Source organism: Balaenoptera borealis (assembly GCF_965194805.1).
Source record: "Balaenoptera borealis genome assembly, chromosome: 12".
NCBI classification, from domain to species: Eukaryota; Metazoa; Chordata; class Mammalia; order Artiodactyla; family Balaenopteridae; genus Balaenoptera; species Balaenoptera borealis.
The window spans coordinates 22,905,722-22,923,506 of record NC_138869.1 but is presented as its reverse complement, the minus strand read 5'-3'; the positions used below and the strand labels follow the sequence as shown (position 1 = coordinate 22,923,506).

The 17,785-nt window shown below is 43.3% G+C and overlaps 1 protein-coding gene across 4 annotated transcripts in view; it reads right to left on the bottom strand.

Annotated features, from left to right (window-relative positions):
• The window catches only part of PROK2 (prokineticin 2), a 411,259-nt gene that overhangs the window by 3,505 nt on the left and 389,969 nt on the right, over positions 1-17,785 (bottom strand). For 3 of the 4 annotated variants that reach the window (XM_082346228.1, XM_082346229.1, XM_082346230.1), the window contains exons 1-2: positions 11,314-11,435; positions 7,724-7,849 (exon numbers count right to left, since the gene is read on the bottom strand). In XM_082346228.1, coding sequence (XP_082202354.1) covers positions 7,724-7,849; positions 11,314-11,409 — 222 coding nt within the window. In that variant the 5' untranslated portion in view covers positions 11,410-11,435. Of the gene's footprint in view, positions 1-7,723; positions 7,850-11,313; positions 11,436-17,785 lie in introns of those variants that run through there. The other variant, XR_014232443.1, reaches the window with a different exon arrangement.

Below are 17,785 nucleotides of genomic sequence, written 5' to 3'. Positions count from 1 at the left end.
GGGTTCGAGCCCTGGTCTGGGAAGATCCCACATGCCGCGGAGCAACTAAGCCCGTGAGCCACAACTGCTGAGCCTGCGCCTCTGGAGTCTGTGCTCCGCAGCAAGAGAGGCTGCGACAGTGAGAGGCCCACACACCGCGATGAAGAGTGGCCCCCACTCACCGCAACTGGAGAAAGCCCTCGCACAGAAACGAAGACCCAACACAGCCAAAAATAAATAAATAAATAAATAAATAAATTTATTAAAAAAAAAAAAGGCCCACGGATAGCTGGCTCATTTGTTGCCACCGAGACTATGTCACAGGAGGTGGAGGCAGCAGGAATGGCATGGACAATTACAAGTGGATGGTATGAGACGTTATAACTCATGACCTTTATGATCCTTTCTTGACCCTGAGATCTAAGAGATTCCTTTCACCGAGCCCCAGACTACTACACGAACCAATGGTTCTCAATTTGGGGTGATTCTGCCCCCAGCCCCCCAGGGGACATCTGGTAAGGTCCAGAGACATTTTTGTGTGTCACAAATGAGGGGAGGAGGCAGCACTGCCGGCAGCCAGTGGGTACAGGCCAAGGATGTTGCTAAACGTCCCACAACTCAGGGGACAGTATCCACAGCAAAGAATTATCTGGTCTAAAAAAATGTCAAAAAAATGTCAAAAAAATGTCAACGGTGCTGAGGTTGAGAAAAATGAACACAGACAGCAATACCCAAGGAGCCTGGAACAAGTGAGCTCCAACTGTAATAAGGGTGTCAAACTGTATACATGGAGAACACCGAGCATGTGTCTGTTATTCATTCATTCAACAGGCATTTACCGCGTGTCACCAGCATATCAGACCCTATTTTAGGTGCTGCAGATACAGTGACGAACCAAACAGGAAAGGCCTCTGCCCTTCATGGAACTTAAACTTTAATGACAGATACCCAGTAACATAGTTTCGGGTACTAAGAAGTGCCCTCATGGTTTCAGTGCGGTGCTCTGCGCATCTCGACACCATGGTCACTCTTTGGCCTGTCACGTGGGTCGTCCTCAGCAAAAGCAGCAGAAAAAAGAAATAACGCTGGCGGCCCGCCACGGGCCACATCAAGGCATCACGTATGAATGTCACACCAAAGTGGGAGCCAGATTTCTGCCTCGTTTTGACACAAGCCAAGTGGCCTCCTCTTGAGGTGAAGTAACGCACCTGACTGAGGTCACCCAGCTAGAAAAGGAACGTGTCACAGTCAAACCCAGCTCCATCTTCTTCCAAATACCACCAGGCCCAGACTCGAGGCTCTGGGAAGAAAGGGACTCTTGTTTATGAGGACACAGCACTCTGCCTGGCACATAGGCATTTAAGAAATATTTTCTCGAGTGTGTCCTATCTCCTGCGCCCACCATAGGCTGTGACCTCCCTGCAGGTAAAGGGGTGACATTCTCAGGTCCTGGAGCTCCCCCTTTGCCCCGAGCCCCCCTGCCTGGCACTGATCAATGCCACCAAACTCGGAAGCCAAAGGCTCTCGCTTACATAGGGTCCCTCCAGGGTCTAGGAGGGGCCCTGGCAACGTGCTCACTAGGTCGTGTGTTTTTGTGAAACCTTCAAAAATATCTTTGTGTTATTCTGTTTCTTACTGGGAGCACCAAGATTGTGGAAGCGTCAACCTAGATCTCTTCCAACTGAACTTATTAACATAATGATTAGACTGTCCTGCAGGTCCCTTTATACCTGAATGCCCTTTTCCTATTTTTATGCTTTTTCAAGATCCAGTCTGTGTTTCTCCCTCTTTCCTCTGAACCTTTCTTCACTGGACCAGCCTGTAGCAGTTTTCTCCTCCATCTATGAGCTCTTAACCACACAGACCACGATTTCTGACACGATACACCCCATAGATAACTTGCCCGTTTCTTGACGGGTCCATTCACTGCTAGTTCTACATTCACTGTATGACAAACCTAATAGGTGTCTGACAGTCACACATGCATGAGCAAGTGTTCATGGAAGATGCATCTTCAGATGTACAAATAGAGCCAAGGAGCTCATCACTCAGTACCAACGTGATGGTTTACTTTAGAATCAACTATACACTCAAGCTAATGTTTCTAATAGTCTAGGTTTCCAACCAGCAAATTCTAGAAGTTACCGAGGCAGAACCTTCAGCACTCTTGAGAAGGCATGATTCCCAATACATTCGCAGCACCTTTAAAGAGAAAACAGTCCTGATACGAAACAGAAGTATTATTCGTGCTGCCTCTCAAAACAGAGTCAATTGTGTTAAAGAAGGAAACATAATGGGATACGTGCAGAAAAGCCTAGTCACGCGACATAAAAAGCACTGGCTCTCTTATAATTTTAATCTTAATAAAACCAGGCTTGTTACAACTTTTTCAATAGAAGTACACAGCTCCAAAAAATTCAAATGGTATAACAGTGCATAAAATTAAAATGACAAGTCCCACAGCTTCTGGTTTTAATAGCTATGAAGAGTGCCACTGTATCTTAATTTGGTGAAGTTCTAAATTGTTTCTTCTAATTTTTTTGGAGTAGGTATATACTCACATAACCCGAAATCATGCAGTACTTTATCTGCTCCCATCCTGTGAGGAGAGGGGTAACCTGGGGCCTGGGTTGATGGAGGTCGACCTGACACGGACCTGGGCCTCCCACTGCAGTATGTCCCCAGAGGAAGTAAAGAAAAGCAGGGAATGGTGGGTCAGCCTCATTGGTTGGGTGAAACTGCACTTGAGTTGGGGGAGCCTTGAGCCTCTGGGACTAGGGGGCTCATAGAAGATTTGCAGGAAATGAGTGGTAGTTTCTATGAGTCAAGGGGACCCCCCGACACACACACACACACACACACCCTGGCAATCATGTATGGCAGCCACAGCACCTGTGTGGACGAGAGGGCAAAAGAAGCTGTGTGCTCGGGGAGCTGATGAGTTCCCAAGGAGGCGAAGATGCTGTACCTCCTACGCTGTGTCCTGTAAGGCGCAGTGAATGAAGTATTAGACAGGGTGCTCAACCGGGGTGATTCCAGCCTCCTCCCACACCCCCGTCCTCCCCGCCCAGGGAACACGTGGCAACGTCTGGCGGCACTTTCGGCGGGCACAACTGGGACGGGGTGCTACTGTCATCTAGGGGGTAGAGGTCAGAGATGCTGCTAATAAACATCCTACAATGCACACGGCGGCTCCTACAACAAAGAGTCATCCAGCCTAAAATGTCAAAAGAGCCCAGGTTGAGAAACCCCGTATTAAACTAAAGCATATTCATGTCTTGTGAGTCTCTCTGCCAATCTGAACCTGTAATCATGGCCATGAAGCTGTCCTGAGAGAGCAAATGCAGACAGTGGCTCTTGACATCTGTGACAGCAAATGAGCATACTTTGTATTCTTCCACCCATCTTTCGCTAAATTTTGCACTTATATTAGTTATATTTCAGTCAGTATTTTAAAAAATTTTATACTCTATTTGGAAATTAGGTCTATAATGTTTCACCATAAGTTGGTTCTGAAATAGAAACAGCTAATAACTTTTTAATTCTTCCTCTTTTTCTTTTTTTTTTTTTTACATGAACAAGACCCAGGTTTTAATCAGAAATTTTTTGCTTCAGGAAAGGAAAATGTATTAGTCAAGTTTTAAAGTGCAGCTCAAAAATAAAAATAGAAAACCAAAATGAGGGCTAAAAATGTTAACATAAAAAATGGAATGAAATTTAAAAACAAGATTAATTTTTTGAAGGAAACATAGTTGTTTAAATTTAAAATTTTTTGATAAAATAATAAGCAATAAGAATAAAAGTACTAGTCACATAATTCTAAACTTCCAAAGCCAATGGGTAATCAGAATGGGATGGACATGGCTAATCTTTATAAACTCTAGAAGTGTGGGTATTAATAGAAATGAATGTTTCTTAAACAGCAAAGTATTCCTAGTAGACATATGATTTAGTAATGCATTCTTAATTGTTAAAAAACTAATTGTTAAAAATCAATACATGTTAAAACTATTATTTGCCTAAAAATGTGTTTAGAAAACATGCATCCTATTCTTTTTTTTTTTTAAACATCTTTATTGGAGTATAACTGCTTTACAATGGTGTGTTACTTTCTGCTTTATAACAAAGTGAATCAGTTATACATATACATATGTTCCCATATCTCTTCCCTCTTGCGTCTCCCTCCCTCCCATCCTCCCTATCCCACCCCTCTAGGTGGTCACAAAGCACAGAGCTGATCTCCCTGTGCTATGCGGCTGCTTCCCACTAGCTATTTTACATTTGGTAGTGTATATATGTTCATGCCACTCTCTCACTTTGTCCCAGCTTACCCTTCCCCCACCCCGTCTTCAAGTCCATTCTCTACATCTGCGTCTTTATTCCTGTCCTGCCCCTAGGTTCTTCAGAAACTTTTTTTTTTTCTTTAGGTTCCATATATATGTGTTAGCATACGGTATTTATTTTTCTCTTTCTGATTTACTTCAGTCTGTATGACAGTCTCTAGGTCCATCCACCTCACTACAAATAACTCAATTTCATTTCGTTTTATGGCTGAGTAATATTCCATTGTATATATGTGCCACATCTTCTTTATCCATTCATCTGATGTGCATCTTATTCTTTTTAAGTAGACATATTTTATTCTATTTTTGAATTATCAAATGTGAAGTTAAAAACTTTACAGTTACAAAATCGTAGCCTAGCAGTGACTGTAAACTCTACAAGTTAATTGATACATCTGAAACAAAACAGTAAAATAAACTCAGGGGCCACCAGTTTCTACTTACAGGTCTCAGTTTTATTCATCAAATACTGTTCACTTTATCAAAATAAACAAACATCTGTGGCTAATGTCAAGACCAAACCAGAATGGAAAGTTTAAAATTTGAGCAGGTATAGTCCTCACCTATTCGTAGCCTGTGTTTTTAAAGCACCAATACCTGGGACCACAGTCAGAGTTAATCCACTTTTTTTTTTTAACCAAACAAAAAGAAAACAGGGAGGTAAAAGTAATAAACACATCGCATTAAAAAGAATTTTCTGTCTGCGTTTTTACCATCTACTAATGAGCTGTAAAACTTCAGAGTGGAGTTTCACCAGGACATGTTTATTAAAAACTTTTTTTTTTCTTGAGTTGTTTTGAATAGAATATAATTGAAAGATACTCTGGAAGAACTAGATTTTCATCGGCATAAATTAATTTCGCCCAAGACAAGTAACAACTCTGGGACTAGAACTCAGTCATCGAAATGACCTATGAAAATGTGTTTTCAAGACAGAAAAATAACCAGTATGAAAAGCTGTAACATTGAGGTCTAGAAACACATTTCAAGTGGGCATTTGAATAGGGGGTAAGTTCAGATCTGACATTAAAATCTTATTTTTTCAGTACTTCACTTCTTTTATCACTTAATTCTATTAGGAAAACCCTACTCTGTTATTATAGACTTTGTTATTAAGTGTGATAAAAACACAGCACAGAGATGTACCTGGGTTTACGGCAGGAGAATGACTTTGTTTCCTTTCAGAACTGACGTTGCACTAAACCTCAACTAGAAACTAGAGGAACCGGGGAGGCAGAATCTGGTTCTCTTGTCAAAATATCTCAGATTTGGAAAACTCATTGGAACTACAGGACGAGACAGGTGCCAACTCTGGACCATCATCCTTCATCTCCGTGAGCATCTTCCCCACACAAACCAGTTTGGGTTAATTGCGCTGAAAAACATGTTCAAATTAAACATGACGACAGCTTTCACGGAAGTAGGAGAATATAGTGGTTAAGACGACACAGACAATGGAGCATCAGACAGAAGTGAAATCCAGAGCCTGCCCTCTGACCTATCACCTTGGGACCTCAGCCACTTACTGAGCCCCTCTGAGGCTGAATGTTGTTGCACGGAAAATAGGACAAAACTAAATCTTACTTCACAGGCTTCTTGGGAGTATTACATGAGAAACACATCCACAACACTTAGGATCCAGCGTCCGGTACAAGACTGCATCCAACGAGTGGCAACTAGTACTGCGATTCATACAAAAATAGTTCCCCAGAATGTGTCACTCTTCACTCGCTCTAGCAAACTGGCCCCGAGATTCTAGTACCCGGGGCACGTGAGGTTATACTAATCCTGTACGAAGACAACGTAAGTCTTAAAGGAGGGTGAGTTAAGAGTCAACTTTTCAGCGACAGCGACTCCAATGGACAAAAGATGACTCTCATTGGATAAGGCTGATGATAAAAACTGAGATCAAGGTCAAAGGCGGCTGGGCCGGCTTCACCACCCCTCCCCACCCCCCTGCCGCCCACCCGGGGTGGGGAGGGGTGGAGTCTGGCACAGAGCCAGACAACTAACGGTTTAAAACATTTCCTGTCTCAAAATGGCCAAGAATAAAAGGTGCATATCATGCTTACAAATGACAAGACCGGCTCACGGGGAGGAAAGGTCTAAACACAACAGGAAGTGTTTCTCAAGGAAACCACAGGAGAGCCCAATGCCGTCTTCAGATGGGTCCAATCAACCAGGGTCCCCACTACAGCGCACAGAGCGAAACCCAAGCCAATATACGTCCTTCCTTATTTCATTCCAAGAGAGTCAAAATATTAGCTGTTATCTGTAACTCTGGAGGACGGGAAAGATGTTTGGCACTACTACAGTTTTAAACCCTAAGCCACGTGTGGGGAAAAAAAAAAAAAAGAAGAAGGTGGAATCCAGCTTGCTTTGAAAACGTTCAACCTATTTTAAGATGAGAGGATACCACGTGTAGAGAGAACACTGCAGGGGACTGAACTCGCCGCCAACAAGCCACCAGGCCTGGGACTTGTCCTTCAGCACACATCCCTGCCCCTGCACCCCACGTAACTGCTGGGTAAATGAAGATGTACCACTAGAAGAGCAAGGCACCTGCAAGCTGGCATCCCTGGGGGATCTGGCTGTACTCATACTGTATTTCAAACGTTTTGAACCTGAAGGGCAAGGATTCTCCAGGCTCCACAAACTTCTCTGCTCTCTCCTGCCTGCCACCCACCCCCTTCCAGAAGTCACGTACAGCTGCCCGACCCCTGCAGTCAGGAGAGTCTGCAACCCCTGGGGACACAACCTCTAAAGCGCTGTTTAGCCCTGCCACTGGTCCTGCCACTTCTTGGCAATAACTTTTCAAAAGTGGTGTTCAGGGCATTGTGATATTGAGCTGTTAGATAATAAATTGGCAAGTTAAATATCGTGAACCTCCATGGTTGTGAACAATGCATCCTGTGGAGAGAGTCAAAATATAGGACTTTCAAGTTAAGATACAAGAGTGATTGCATCATGGATGAGTTTCTGCAAAAACCAAAACACAAACTTATTTACTTCTGCCTTTTCGGTAGGTCTGACGTTAAAAGTCTTTTCAAGAGCTTTCATACTCTGATTTCTGCAAAGAAGCATACACAGTACACACACATATATATATATATATATCCTAAAATTTTTTAAGCAAATTTAAGTGTTTGAAATTATTTTCATGAAATGTTTCTAATGCCACAAGAAGCATGATATGTAAATGATTAATAGAATAAGTATGGTAAAGGATACAATTCTCTCAAATGGAAAGGGAAAGGAGTGAGGAAGTGGTTTTCCACTTCAACTTCTCTGATTCCCAACTTCTAGCACATTACCCTGGGTTTCATGTCACACAGGCCTTGCTCAGAGTTGAGTTACTGCAATGTAAGAGAACCACCAAGAACACAAACATATATACTAACTTTACGAGTCAGCGGATGGCAGCTGTCTCCCACTTTGCCCATCGGTGTGCAAATCCGTATGCTCTTAACCCAGATACTAACAGCACAGCACATGGCTCCACCACACTGGGGGTCCTTGTCGCAGGCCTGAAATGTAATAAGCACACAGATAAATACAGATGACAGGAATGACTCAGGCTAAGGGGATCTAAAATTAGCAGTAAAAAAAAAAAAAATGCCCTTTTAATATCCAACCGCTATGATTTTAATAATCTTACATATAAAAAAAGAACTGTTATCTTCATTTGCTTGAACACATTTACAACAAAATCTGATCAGAAGTGATTTTCCCACTTGGGTAAAAAAAAAAAAAAAATCGCCTAAATAATGGCTCACACATGATGAAAATCTTAAACCACAAGATTTAAAAAAAACAAAATCAGCTCTCTTTTTCTTGTGCTTTATGGATGAATCGGCTTTGAATTTGAAGAACGTGTCTATATTAGTCTTTTACCACACATGGCCATTAGGAACTACATAAATTGAATCACAAGATTTTATGACTATTAACTGCAGAACACATTGGGCCCAATTTTAAAAAGGATTTAAATGGTCTCTAAATCTGGCATGAAATGCTCCAAACCCATAAAGGCACTGATGTAGATTTTTAAAATACTGCTCATTTTCCTTCAAATATTTGCATTTTGGTTCACGAGATTTGATGTTTCTCACACCATTGACTTGATTTGCACCATTTCCTTTTGAAAGAAAGAAATCTCACAGGTTGAGAATGGACAGACCAAGACTTTTTGCCTTATATTACTCTTTTCCGGGTGAGTAACCTGCAAAAAGGAAATTATTGGCTTAGGATATACATATGTGTGCATTACAAAGTTACCTGAACTATCCTATAAGATCCATCAGATTTAGAAATGCAAGCGACAGATGCAATTATCAACAGTGATTACTCAAGACCGTTGTTCCTGATATAAAAAATTGTAAATACATATAATCAAAGAATTAACTATGGAAGAGTTTCCATACTTGACTAAATAGAAGTAAATAATGAAGTCTAAACTTATTTGCATGACAATAGATCTGAAGAACTATTCTTCTTTCCTAGAACCAACCATAAATAGGATGCTTGGTTTGAATGGTGTGCAGTAATGTTTCGCTAGTGATAAGGTAAAAGCATCCTGTACTATATACGTAAGAAGCTAAAAAGTGTATAATTTAGACACAAATTTTAAATGTAGATTTAATGGAAACAACTAAAACACTTCTTCAGAGTTGTTGGTTTGGGGGACAGCTATAACTTCTCAAAATGGAAATATATGGGCACACTCTTATTCACTATTTTTTCATTAAAAGTGATCAACTATCTTGCTTTAGAATTGGTTTTCCTTCCTCCATAAGAATTTTTTCTCGAGCTATTTAAAACAAATATCTGGATTTAAACTACAGTTTTCATCTTGGGGTGTTTGAACATTTATAGGAAAATATATAAACATTCCCACTTTTCCAATTTTTATTTGAATGCCAGAAATCACACATAGGTAGCCATTACATTCCATAAATGAGACGTTCAATACACGATCTTTTCCAATACTGTTTTAACAAATTCATGTGGCCATATAAAGCAATTTAAAAAGAACTACATATACTACCCCCCAAAAAGTAAATATTTAAGGTGGAGGTTTCAGGCAATATTTTATTTCAACAGATGTGACTTGTCAAGAGCAGGAATTCTGAAGCCCCACTAGCTCTTTTAATAAGACAATCAAAATTCAGCCAAAATCTCTTAAAATTCAATCAATCACTTGGATGTTTAACATCCTAGAGATGACGTATCTAGATAAGTTATTGAGTTTTTTATTTGACTCCAGATGGTTCCTGTCATGGAAACATAACTACATTTCTTTATTGCCATGCTGTTTTAGAGAAATTTTTTAAATTCTTTTTTTTTTTGTAGCACTGATTTAAAACAACAAGAAAAACAGCACACATAATTATATAATAAGCCCAGTCTAAACCTTAACAGATAAACATTCAATGTGATAAAATTTCATTGTGTAACACAAAAAGCTTCAGTTCTCAGAAATACAAAGAATTGCATAGGTTTATATATTTTTAATTAGACAGCTGTTTCCTAATGCCCTCCATATTTAACCCACTGCTGATCTATTCAAATAGTGTTGTTGTCTTGTGAATGGAACAAAAAGATACTTATATCACAAAGGAATCTGGGACTCAGAGGATTAGGAGAAATTTAAAATGAGCCAGCAGGGGAAGAGGGGGAAAAAAAACTCATCAGGTTTCAATTCTCATGTATTAGAAAGACCTGTGAAAACTTTTTTTCAACCACAGGGACTGACAAAGCTATTCAAATACATTTGTAAAAATCTCTACAAACCATTCTAATAAATATCACAATGCTTATAATTAAGCATCTCTTGGCTGTAACCCAACTCTCTATTGGCTGTAACCAAATACTGTTCTAGTATGAGGACTTTCAATGTGCTATAAGCCTATTAACTAACATGGAGACAATAGAGCTTAATTTTCTCAAGACAATGACATTTCCCTTAAATTTAAATGTTATTTCATTATCTGTATATCATCATTTCAAACACAGAAGTTTTATTTAAACCCTATTGTGTGCACTTAGATATTTGAAATAATTTAATGGAGGTGTAAAATAATTTCAGACTTAAAAAAGAAGAGTAAAGCATTTAACAATCAGGAAATGGTAGCGATTTTGCATTGTTGACGTAGACTAGACATTTTTATCTGGTGCTGTAAACTCATCCTTCGGATCCACACAAAGAAAATTGTTGGTGGACGCAGAAGAGAACTGAACTAGTTCCTACTTCTACAAATGATGAAGACATCTCTCTAAACTGCAACATCTACATGGCAACCTATTCCATAATTAAGCCGGAGCACTGGAGGTGCTTTATCAATAACTGGAAGTGGAAAACTTTTACAGGGAGAACCTCGGGACGCTGGAAAAACAAAAACAAACAAAGCAAAAAACCTGGAACCCAGAAGGCAGCGTCCACATTGCTTTTCAAAGTGCACATATGTCCTCGGACCAAGTTATTTCCAAGCGTTTTTGCGGAGGATGCTTCGGGGAGCAAACTCCTTGACTACAGAATTAAGGCTCCCGGGATCTGGGGGTACTGGGCTTGCCCCTCTGCATTTCAGGACACTAAAATTTTAAGGATAGGGGCTGGAATGTCTGGGGAAAGTGCTTGAGAAAACCGCGAAAAGAAACTTCTTTCAGCTTAAGAGAAAAACAGACCAAACACGAGGAGAGAGGGGGAAGCAAGCGGGAGAAGGTGGTGATGAAGGTGGTGAGGTGAGACTGTGGTCACTTTTTCTTCCAGGGAGCGCCCGATGTCCCGGCCGTCCGCGGCTTTGGGAGCAGGGCACTTTTCCAAGTGCGCCAAAGGGCGACTGGAGCAGGAGTCCCCGCCCGGGATGACCCTCCCGGTGGCCCCCGCCTCCCCGTGGCGGTCGCCCCCCCCCCGTCCCCCACCCGGTGCCTCTCGGGCGCGCGCGAGGCGGGCGCGCATCCCGGGCGGACAGGTGCACCGGGGGCCGCTTACCCCGGTGATGACGGCGGCGTCCCCCGCGGGGGGCTTGGGCAGCAGCGGCGGCAGAAGCAGCAGGAGCAGCAGCGGGGCGCAGCGCGGGCTACTCATGGCGCCCTCGGGCCTGGGCGGCGGTTGGGGGGCCGTTGGGGGCGCGCGGGCTGGAGCGCGGAGCAGCGGGCGGGCGGGCGTCTCGCGCGAGCCTGCCGGCGGCTATAAAGGCGAGTCCCGCCGTGACTCACGCCGCCGCCCGGGCAGCCGCACGCGCGGGGGCCACGGCGCGGGCGTACCTCCCGCGCCCACCCGGCCCGACCCGGCCCGCGTGCCCCCCCCGCGCATGTGCTGCCGCGGGCCCCCGCGCCCCCGCCCCGGGCGCCACGCAGGCAGCGCCCGCCGCTGCCTTCCGCACGCGCCCGCATGGCTTTTGTGGTCGGGGACACCCTCCTCTGCTGTCCTGGTTTCCCCAGTTCCACGTGCTCAGCGCCGCAAACTTGCAGCTCATTTGCTCTCCAGATGTTTAGGGAGCGCCTACTACGTGCTAGGCGCTGTGGACACACGGGGGGAGCAAGGGAGGTGATAAGAGCCGCTCAATTCGTTCATTTTTGTATGTCACCTACTGCCCCTGTGTCCGTCCTTAGGGTCCAGTAACCGAACAGAAAAAGACATCAAACAAACACCCTGGGAACGTGGAAGACGGGGGGGGAGGGGGGGGAAGAACAAAGGGAGGGCAAAATTATCCCACATCCCTGACGACACTGAGGGGGTCTGTCCTTCCAGCTGTGGGAGGCCAATTTCTTTCTTTCATTTCAAATGCTGTTCCTTTCTGCTCACATCTGTTCCCGACCCTCTGCTCTCTGATTTTCCTCGCATGCATTTCCTCTCTTTAACATCGCGCCAGCTTCAGGCAGAGCAGTTCAGAATGATGCCAAAGCGGAATGAGATCGCCAGGCTTCGGATGCCAGCCTGAGGCCCCTTAAGCTCTAGGTAGGCAGCTCTCTCTTTTACTTTCTAGCCCAAGATAATCACCCTTCAGTCTTTATAAGATGCAATACGGCGGTACTGGGATTCGTTCATTCGTGTCAACATGACTTGAGTGCCTACTGGGTTCTAGGCCACCTACGAGAGGACCAGTGACAGATTTGCCTTCCACCTGTGACCTCGAGCCTAGCTCCAAGAATCTCAGACTGTTCTTCCTCAACGAAATTGATTTCAAGAATACCTAGGTGTGACCACACCAAACTTGCTGCCACTGAAGTTTTGGGAAGCCCAACTTTCTTCCTGAAACCTCAGCTTTCCCTGGTCTCAAAAGGACCACAAACTGTTGAAAAGCAGATGCGTCTTCCAGTCTCTGTAATAAATGCAGTGAGGAGAGTGGGGACAAAGTTACTTTCAGTCTGTGGGGCTCCCCCATGGCAAAGCATTCAGACTAAAGGTGTAAAAACAAAACAAAACAAACAAACAAACAAAACAGGCAATTATCCAAATGAAAACAGCTGAGTATTTAGAAAACTAGATCTTTGATTTTAAAAAGCTTTTTCATGCGTGTTTTTATGTTTGAGAAACGTCTTCTTAAGAGAAAGCAAAAAAGCATCAAACTTTTTTTTTTATGTTTTAAAAAACTGTTAAAATTGGATTCACAGTAAAATAAGTGGGAACAGTAGCAAGTGACAGATTGGTGGAAAGTTTCCTTTTCCAGTCTCCATGCCAATGCTAGCATTGGAGTGCTGCCGGGTAAACGTAAAAACCAGTCAACATGGATTTTAACATTCCTACAACTTTTTTTTTTAATGGTCTATTTCATATTTGTTACTACTGAACGCCAGCTTGGGTATTCCCTGCTTCTCCAAGCATAGAAAACCGGATACGTATTCATAGGAAAATCAGTTTTCAAAAGTAGATGGCTTCATACATTGCTGTTTGGAAAACAATCCTCATAAGGCTGTTTTGAAACAAGGTTGGAAACACTTAACAATAGGGTTGGTTTGGTTTCATATTGATTCTTTTGATCCTGCTGTTTCTTTTAATTGTTTTAATGCTTTAGATGAGAAATGAAGGCCTCTGATATGACAGATCTTTGCATCCATGGCCAAGTTAGAAAATTGAAGTCTGAAAGTTAGTACCATCTTAGAAAGATGAAAGGTTGAGTTTAATTAGTTCACAAATATCAGCTAGGAAGGCCATTACTGAAATAGAAATTGATGAGTAGTTTAACTATTCTGTTCTCTTCCTTACTGTTAATTGTGCCACATGATCAATGCAGCCGTGGGATAACTATAGAAGGAGAAGCAAACTTTGTGTAGTTCAGAGTGTAGCCTCCCGTGTTCTAGCAGACCATCAAGGCTCAGCTGAATTGAAAGGGGCAGTACAGGAAAGTCCACAGACCCCAGGTTTGTGAATCAGACTGACCTGGATTGGAATTCTCAGTGACCAGCGGACAAGTTGCTTAAATCTTTTTAAGCCTCTGTTTTCTTAGTTGTAAAATGGATAAAAAATACCAACCTCAAGGTATACAACCTCCACGGGGTTTAAAGATTATAATACCTTAAAGTACTTAGCACCGTCCTTAAAACATACGGGGAGCCCTGTTAAGCACTGCCTCTTATTAAGTCTCTTCCTTTGGTGTCCTCTGATAATGTCAGCCAACACTGATAGTTTTTTCTGTCTTGCTCACCAGACTAGATTATACACTCATTGGGATAAGGATCCTTGTGTCTAATTTAGCACACACCCCTCTTGGCACATAGGCATGTGGCAGGCCCTCAGGAACTGATGATCACTGAGAATATATCCCATGGAGGATAGTCTGGAGACGGGTTACAAGAAAGAGATATACAGTGTGGACACATTTAATTTACATGAATCAATTAAATACAGTCATCAAAAAGCTAGAGGGATACATGCTTTACCTGGGGCCATTGATTCAGCCTGCCACTCTACTCAGGGGACATGTGACTGAAATGAGGTGAACTAGGAGATACAAACCTCTCATTACAGTCACTCTGGGACTCAGGCTGACGAAGCCTCCATCTCAACATGTGCTTCATGATTGCCAGTGTAGGGTGGTGTTAATGGGTTAAATTATGTCCCCACCGAAAGCAGTTTTCAAGTTCTTACCCCACAGTACCTGTAAATATGACCCTATTTGGAAGTAGGGTCCTTTGCAGATGTAATCAATTTAAGACGAGGTCCTACCGAATTAGGGTGGGCCTAAATCCAATGACTGGTGTCCTTATAAGAGAAAGAAGAGGGATACTTGGGCACAAAGACACACAAAGAGAAGGCTAAGTGAAGATGGAGGCAGAGATTGGAGTGATGCATCTACAAGCCAAGGAGCCCCAAGGATTGCCAACAACCACCAGAACGTGGAAGAGTCAAGGAAAGTTTCTTCCCTAGAGCCTTCCAAAGAGCCTTCCAAAGAAGCAGAAGAAGCATGGCCTTGTTGACACCTTGATTTTGGATTTTTAGCCTCCAAAACTGTGAGAGATTAAGTTTTTGTTGTTTTAAGCCCCCCAGTGGTGGTAATTTCTCATGGCAGCCACAGGAAACTAATCCAGGTGAATGGAGCTGGAGGGTTGCACACCAGCTCTCGAATGCCTCTGCCTGGAATTGACACCTGTCACTTCTGCTCACGTTTTAATGGCCAAGAAGAAGTCAAAGGACTTAGTCTGTCTTCAAGGTGACAGACAATGCAAGTCTGTAATACACTCTGGTTTCTGAGGAGAACCAGAAATCCGGGGAGCAGCACCATATTTTACAGGAAAGGAGTCATGCATGGCTTGGACTCCTTAATGAGCACGTAATAGGGAAGAACCTTTGTATTCTATTACAAGTTCATCACTAAAGGGATGTTGCCTATAAGCTTAAATTATCCATGATGGCCCTTCTCTGGGAACCCTGCCTGCCAGGTAATGAGCATTAAGCTGAAATACCTTTGTTTAGCTCTCAGGGAACATCCTGACCAGGCCCACCCGTGAATGACTGCAAGGAGGAAGAAATTAACACATCCCCTCTGGAGTCTGACCGGAACCAGGAGATGTTTGACTTTACTCCCTCCCCTTTTAGTATAAAAGAAGCCTGAATTCTAACTCAGGCAAGAGGGTTCTTTGGGATACAAGTCCACCATCTTCGCGGTTTGCTGGCTTTCTGAATAAAGTCACTGTTCCTTGCCCTAACAACGCGTCTCTTGATTTATTGACCTGTTGTGCGGCGAGCAGTACAACTTTGGACTTGGTAATAAGCTTAATGAACGTTGAAGGATACTAGTTATTATTATAAATGATAATGTATTCTTTCCTTTGTTTTTTTCCCAGTTCGGTATTCCCTATACTAGAATTGTACAAAGACTCTGAAAAAAAAGTAAATGTAAAAACGATTTTCTTTTAGGTGGGTGGTAAACTGAAATTCATTTATTCAACAGACATCTACGAAGTACTTACTATACGCAGATATTGTGTAAGGCACTGGAGGTACAGTGGTGAGCAGAGCATGTGAATCCAGCCCCCTGGGATTTTACAGTCTAGTGGGAAGAAGGACATGAATCAAATAATCATACAATTATGTAAGTATAGGAAACATGTAGAGCACTAGGAGAGAGCATGTGGGGAGACCTGGAGGTTCCCTTAAGGTAATGGTGTCAAAGCTGAGATCCGAAGCTTGAACAGGATTTAACTGAGATAAATGAGGGCAGCGGGAATGCGGGGTGGCTGGGCATTATTCCAGGCAGGGGGATTGCTTGTACTGGAGACTGGAAAGAGCATCCATGTTCAAGGAGCTGAAGAGAGGCCAGTGTTGCCCAAAGAATGAGTCTAAAGGGAAGTCTGGTACAAATGTGAAGCCAGAGCAGTGGCAGGGACCCAATACAGAGCCTTTTGTAGGGCACGCTGAGGATCTTAGTCTTACTATGGCTGGAGAAGAGAGAAAACATTAAGGATGGACCAGGCATGACGCAAGTAGCTTTTGAAAAGGAGACCCTTTTCCAGTACCAAACTCCTCGTGCCCCTACCCCGAACCTCTTTGGGTGAAGGCAACTCCAACCTTCTGAGGATGACCTTGGAGCCACCCTTGACCTTCTCTTTCTCCCACACCCCCTGTCCAATCCATCTGGAATCCGACCACTTTTCCCTCTGTCAGGGCCACTCTTCTCATTTGAAGCCATGATCATCTCCAGCCTGGATTACTAGCATCGCCTCCTTACTGGCCCCCTGGTCTCACCCTTGCCCTCTACATCCTATCATCCCTCCAGCTGCCTCAGCTCTTCCACTCCAGCCACACCAGCCTCCTGGAGGCTCCAAAACACACAGGCAGGCCCCCACACTGGGAACTTTGTTCTGAAACTTCTCTTTGTCAGGACTGCTCTTCCCCACAATAGATAGGAACATGACTGAATCCCTCCCTCCTTCCACCCTGACCTCAAAGGCTTCTCCCAACCACCCTGATAAACGTGCAACTGCCTCAGCTCCCCAGATGCCCCTCACTCTACTCCTTTTCACATTTTGCTTTCTCCTCTGGCACTTAACACCTTCTGGCGCTGTTATTTACTTATATATTATATTTACTGTCTTGCTCCGCCCCCCTCACACATTACCGGAATAGAAGCTCCACAAAATTGGGGATTTTTAAAAAATATCTTTTGTTCACCAATTTAAGTCCAGTGCCTGGAAGAGTGGCTGGCACATGGCAGGCACTCGATAAACATTTGGTGAACAAATTACTGAAAATGTGGAGAAGAGACTGGATGGACGGGTGGGTGGGCGGGTAGATGGATGGACGGATGGATGGATGGATGGATGGGTGGAAGAAGATGCATCTGATGGGAGGCTACTGTAGTGGTCCAAGGGGCTTCTGCTACTGTTATTGGCAGGAAAGAGGGAGAGAAGTGAACTGATTCACTCAAGCAGTGAACAGGCAGAGCCTCCTATTGATCGAGATAAACAGTGGAAAAGGAAAGGTCAAGATTCACCACCAGGATTCACCTTGTATAACTGATCAACGACAGGTATGCTGGGGTGCAGGAAATTACCTGGATGTGGGGAAGGGCAGCCAGACAGGCCTGGGGTGCAGAGAAGAGGCTGGGCTGGAGATAAAATTCGGGCCAGATATATTCCCTTTAAATTATTTTTTATTTGTCCATTTCACACAATATAGCCAGGGGTTGGCAAACTGTGATCTACTACCTGTTTTCGTAAATAATGTTTTATTGGAACACAGCTACACCACGATTTTGTGTTGTCTGTGACTGCTTTTAGACTACAAGGGAAGAGTGGAGTGCTTTTGAGAGGAAGATTGTATGGCCCACAAAGCTAAAAACATTTGTTATCTGGTCCTTTATAGATCCTGCTGACTCCTGCTTTAGGTCATAAAGAAGAGGAGTCTGGAGTTTCTCTACGGGTCCTCAGGGCAAATTTATTTATCTTCCTTTTTCTTTTATTTTAGGGCAAATTCATTACCACCATATTGTCCTGGGCTTGTTATGGGCTGTACTTTTGAT